The following is a 5266-nucleotide window of genomic DNA, read 5'->3' on the forward strand; positions in this document are numbered from 1 at the left end:
CAGACATTTCATTTTGGGGGCTAGGTGCTCAGTGAAAAATAGCGTGGCGAGATGTTGAAGGGGGGTGGGGGGGGGGGTTTGCTGCTGACAGATAATTTGTATTTTGATTGTCGCGCGAGTTGTTGACCGGGGGGGGGGGGGGGGGGGGTTGCCCTGTTCGATTCGTTCGATCCACCCGATCCACCCCTGGCTACTTCACTGAGAATTGTGAAGTGTGGCGTGTGAGCGTGAGAAGAGGCTGAAACGCGTGTGTCTTGGCAGACTTGGAAGCCCTGTAAGCCTAAGGTTACTACATAATACTAAATATTCAGCTTTAGTATATTGATAGCTTAAGCTTCACATGCTGTACCAACAACAAATTCTACCGACATTGGTCGTGTGATGGTCATCATTACGTTATCGCTACGGGCATGTGTGTGTGGGGGGGGGGGGGGGGGGGGGTGGGGGGTTCTGGCAAAATTACAACGCATTTTGGGGCATTATTATTACACGCTTTTAATTCGAGAATTTATCGATGTCACCATGGGCCACATACAGTAGGCCTACACTGTTAAAAAAAAAGAAGTTACTTTCTAAAGGGCACTTGCCTTGTCCAGAGGGCAAAGGGCAGGTGCTCTAGCACCACCTCGTGTCTATCTGTGCACGTCCCTGCCTAGGATGGTTTCGTTCACACTGATATACATGCATGGCACACACGCAAACACACAATCATACATTTGTACACTCTCAAACACTTCCCCAAACACTGATACACACTCAACAACCATTCCTCCTCTCTCTCTCACACACACACACACACACACACACACACACACACACACACACACACACACACACACACACACACACACACACACACACACACACACACACACACACACGCCGTAGAGAGTGTCTTTGTCGGAGGTGTGCATCCTGGCGTGTCCATGTCACACCTTGCTCTCGGAGGGCAGTTCGCTGAGCATTCCCACAATGTCGCTGAAGCAGGGCCGGTCCTTGGGGCTGGGCGCCCAGCAGCGGACCATCAGTTTGTAGACGCGGGAGGGACAGCCCTGGGGCAGGGGGAGCCTCACCTGGCCCTCTCTGAGCTCTGAGGACACAGGGAAACTGATCAGAAGGTGGGGGGAAAGGGGAGAGATGAAGAGAGAGAAATGGGGAGGAGAGATGGAAGTGGAGAGAGATGGAGAGTGGGAAGAATGTAGAGAAATAAGGATGGAGAAGGTTGGATGGAGAGAGAGAGAGGGAGTGTGGGAAGAAATGAGAGAGATGGAGTGTGGGAATATGAGAGGATAGACGGGGACAGAGAGAGAGAGAGAGATGGAGAAGATGAAAGGATAGACTGTAGGGGTGTGCCGGGAGCCCACTATTTGTATTTGTATTTGACAGCTAATTATTCGTATTCGGAAGTGGGCGGGGCTTAAACCGGACGTCGGTTCAAAACGGTATAAACTGAGGGGAAATTTAATTTCTTTAGCCTAATATTAATTGGAGGCCAAGCAGTGAAGCTACCCTAAGTGATTCTACATTTTCTCATTATTAGGGGCCAAGCACGAAGTGCGAAGCCCCTATTGTAATTGATGGTATTATTATTATTCTTCCACCATGGGAGTCAATGGCAGCCTATAGAACCGAGTGGTAACTTTTTACTAAACGTTGCACAATGGTAGAGGATCATGTGATGAGGCAATGGAGGAAGTGTCACATCGATTGGCCAATAGGGGGCGCAATAGCAGCCGACTGAAATTGCAAACTTCGAACAGGCATAGCTCATGCCCCGTTTGGCGTAGAGTCATGAGACTTTGCAGACATATGTTTCTCCTCACGATGAACAAATCTGCCTCAAGAACCTATAACTTCCAGTTATGTAAAAATAAACTATGAGCCAATGAAGATAGCAGAGGGTGTGACTTTGCATGGCTTTTCACGTAAAGAGGTTTAGTTTCTGAAGGGTTGTACAGAAAACCACAAATCTTTGCATGGATGTCTGCACATATAATCCAAGGCTATTGCATTATTGGCTCGATCAAACACAATGGGGGCGCTAGAGAGCTCATTTCCCGTTTAGGCCTAACCGCGAGGCCGATTTTTCTGAAATTTTGTACCGTCGTACCAAAGCATATGTTGAGGTACGTTGAGAAATATGAAGATTGGCCACAGGGTGGCGCTATAACAATCCAAAATGCTTAAAAGTGGCTAAAACGCAATCGATTGCTGTGGCGCCCCCTGTGGCCAAATGGGTTTCATAATGGTTGTATGGGTAGGTCATCTCATCATGTTCTACAACTTACTCATTGGACTCTTAATTACCAGATTTAAATTTGATGTCGATATAAGCATTTTAGTGAAAAGCCAGCCATCACGCTCTCAAAGACATATTACAGGCATATCTCATGCCCCGTTTGACGTAGAGTCATGAGACTTTGCAGACATATGTCTGTCCTCACAATTATCAAATTTGTCTCAAGAACCTATAACTTCCAATTATGTAAATTATCAGCTGCATTTTTGGGAAAATGCTTAAAATCTATCTCCCCTAGAAAGTTTGACCAATTCACATTGACATTGGTAGACAGAATCTAGGGACCAATATCTAAAGTTCCATCTTGGCACATTTTGGAAAAGTTGAATAAAACATAAACTATGAGCCAATGAAGATTGCAGAGGGCGTGGCTTTTCACAAAGTGGTATAATTTCTGAAGGGTTGTACGGAACACCACAAATTATTGCAAGCATGTCCACACATATACCCCGGGGATATCCCTGCATTATTCTCCCGATCAACTCAAATGGGGGCGCTAGAAAGCTAATTTCCTGTTAAGGCCTAACCACTATGCCGATATATCCGAAAATTGGTAGAGTGGTGCCAGAGTATATCCTTAGGTAATTTGAGAAATATGAAGCAAAATGGCCACAGGGTGGTGCTATGACAAGCAAAATGCTTAAAAATGGCTAAATCGAATGCTGTAGTGCCCACTTTGGCCGGATGGGGCTCATCCTGCTTTTATGGGTAGGTGATGGCATGCTCTACAATTTACTAATTGGACACAAAATTGTCAGATTAAATTATGATGTCGGTATAAGCATTTTTGTGCAACAACACTCCGGTTGCGCTTTCATTCTTTCAGGGAGGAGTTGTAGAGGAGTGATGAGGAGTAGGGGAGAGAGGAGGTGTAGAGGAGGTGGTGTTGGGGTGGGAGGAGGAAAAGCATAGGTGTAGAGGAGGGAGGAGGGGTAGAGGAGGAGGTGTAGAGGAAGAGCTGTAGTGGAGGGGGGAGCGGTAGAGGAGAAGATGTAGGGATGGGAGGTGTAGAGGAGGGTGGAGGTGTAGAGGACGAGGTGTAGAGATGGGAGGAGGTGTAGAGGAGGGGGAAGGTGTAGAAGAAGGAGGAGGTGTAGAGTGGGGAGGTGTAGAGGAGGGTGGATGTGTAGGGGTGGGAAGAGGGGTAGATGAGGAGGTGTAGAGGAGGGAGGAGGTGTATTGTTTTTATGCCACAACACCCCCTTCCGCTTTCATTGTATTTTTATTGACACCAATGGCCGCGTAGCTCAAATGTGGCTATGGCGTGTTTTGCTTTTTGTCTTTGATGCGTAAGGGCTTGGCCCCGTTCATTGCTGCTTGTGGCTATATTTATTAGGGGCCAAGCACTGAATGTGCGAAGCCCCTATTGTAATTGATGGTTTTCCTATTATTAGGTGGGCTAGCTTGCAGAAGCTAGCCCAACTTGTGATATTCCCACTATTTCTTTCTTTCTTTATTATTATTCTCCCCACTTTTTTGAACCTTAACTAGTTCTTCATACTTTGTCCTAGAAACTTCATTCAAACTTTAGTTCATAATGTTTAGCTCTTGAACGGCTCTTGAATCCATTCAGATATTTGATATTTGTTATAGTTTTTTAGAAATTTAACTTTTAAAACTATTTATTGTCCCATTGAAACTGCTTGAAACTGCTTTTGGAATGCTTGGAATTTGGGTGCTTGGCTGACATTTCGGAGTGGATGACGACACATCACCTCAAGCTCAATCTGGACAAGACTGAGCTGCTGTTCCTCCCGGGGAAGGGCTGTCCGCACCGGGACCTGGCCATCACCATTGAAGACACAGTGGTGACCCCGACTCGGACTGCGAGGAATCTGGGTGTGACCCTGGATGACCAACTGTCATTTTCCTCACATGTCACATCTGTCACACGTTCCTGCAGATTCATGCTCTACAACATCAGGAGGATTCGCCCTTTCCTCACTAATGAAACGGCGCAGGTACTCATCCAGGCCCTGGTCATCTCCCGCCTGGACTACTGCAACTCCCTCCTCGCGGGGGCACCGGCGTCAGCCATTAAACCTCTGGAACTTGTCCAGAAAGCTGCTGCTCGCCTGGTGTTCAACCACCCCAAATTCTCCCACACAACTTCCCTCCTCCGTTCCCTACACTGGCTCCCTGTAGCGGCTCGCATCCAGTTTAAAACTCTGGCGCTAACCTACAGGGCAATGAAAGGAACAGCCCCCTCCTACCTCCAGGCCATGGTCAAACCCTACATCCACTCCCGACCACTACGCTCTGCTACCTCAGGGCGACTGGTTGCCCCGTCACTCCGAGGCTCCTGCGGTCGATCGACACGGTCACGGCTCTTCTCTGTCCTGGCCCCGCAGTGGTGGAATGAGCTGCCCACTGATGTCAGGACAGCAGAGTCGCTGCCCATCTTTCGTCGCAGGCTCAAAACTCATCTCTTCAAGAAGTACTACAACAATCCTCCCACCTAAGCACTTATTATATTATATTGCACTGTACTTTAGATTGTGATTCTTGCACTTTGCCTTCAGCACTAGATTATGCTCTTAGTCACTTGTTTTAGAAAGAAGATGCACTTGTGAGTTCTGGCAAGTAGTAGTACATTGGCTCTTCCTATGTTAAATGCAATTATTGTTAGTCGCTTTGGATAAAAGCGTCTGCTAAATGACTGTAATGTAATGTAATGTAGTGTAATGTAATGTTCAGAAACTTTATGTTTTTAGAGTGGTGGCAGCAGTTGCTTTGAAAATATTCACACATTTTGTAAACTGCTGGCACTCCTACAGTTTTGAAAACTCACACACATTAAACATCAAAACATTCACACAACTGTGCTGATTCGTACAATGTAAGTATCTAAGCAGTGTGACTTATAGTTTTTGCTGTATGACTATTTGTTCGGCAACTGCACTACTCATTGAAACGTATGGCAACGCACTCTAGCTTTTGAGCTGCTAATTTTGCATTTTTACTTTG

The 5266-nt window shown here is 46.5% G+C and overlaps 1 protein-coding gene across 1 annotated transcript in view; it reads right to left on the reverse strand.

Moving 5' to 3' along the window:
* Positions 1–929: 929 nt before the first annotated feature.
* Positions 930–5266, reverse strand: part of LOC311311082 (inactive tyrosine-protein kinase 7-like) — a gene marked incomplete at its 3' end in the record, with an annotated part of 105485 nt that continues 101148 nt past the window's right edge. Inside the window, exon 20 of the mRNA XM_084440721.1 lies at positions 930–1090. Within this exon, the coding sequence (XP_084296847.1) occupies positions 930–1090 (161 nt within the window). The remainder of the gene's footprint in view (positions 1091–5266) is intronic.

The sequence above is a fragment of the Borostomias antarcticus genome, assembly GCF_949987555.1.
Source record: "Borostomias antarcticus genome assembly, chromosome: 7".
Lineage (NCBI taxonomy): Eukaryota > Metazoa > Chordata > Actinopteri > Stomiiformes > Stomiidae > Borostomias > Borostomias antarcticus.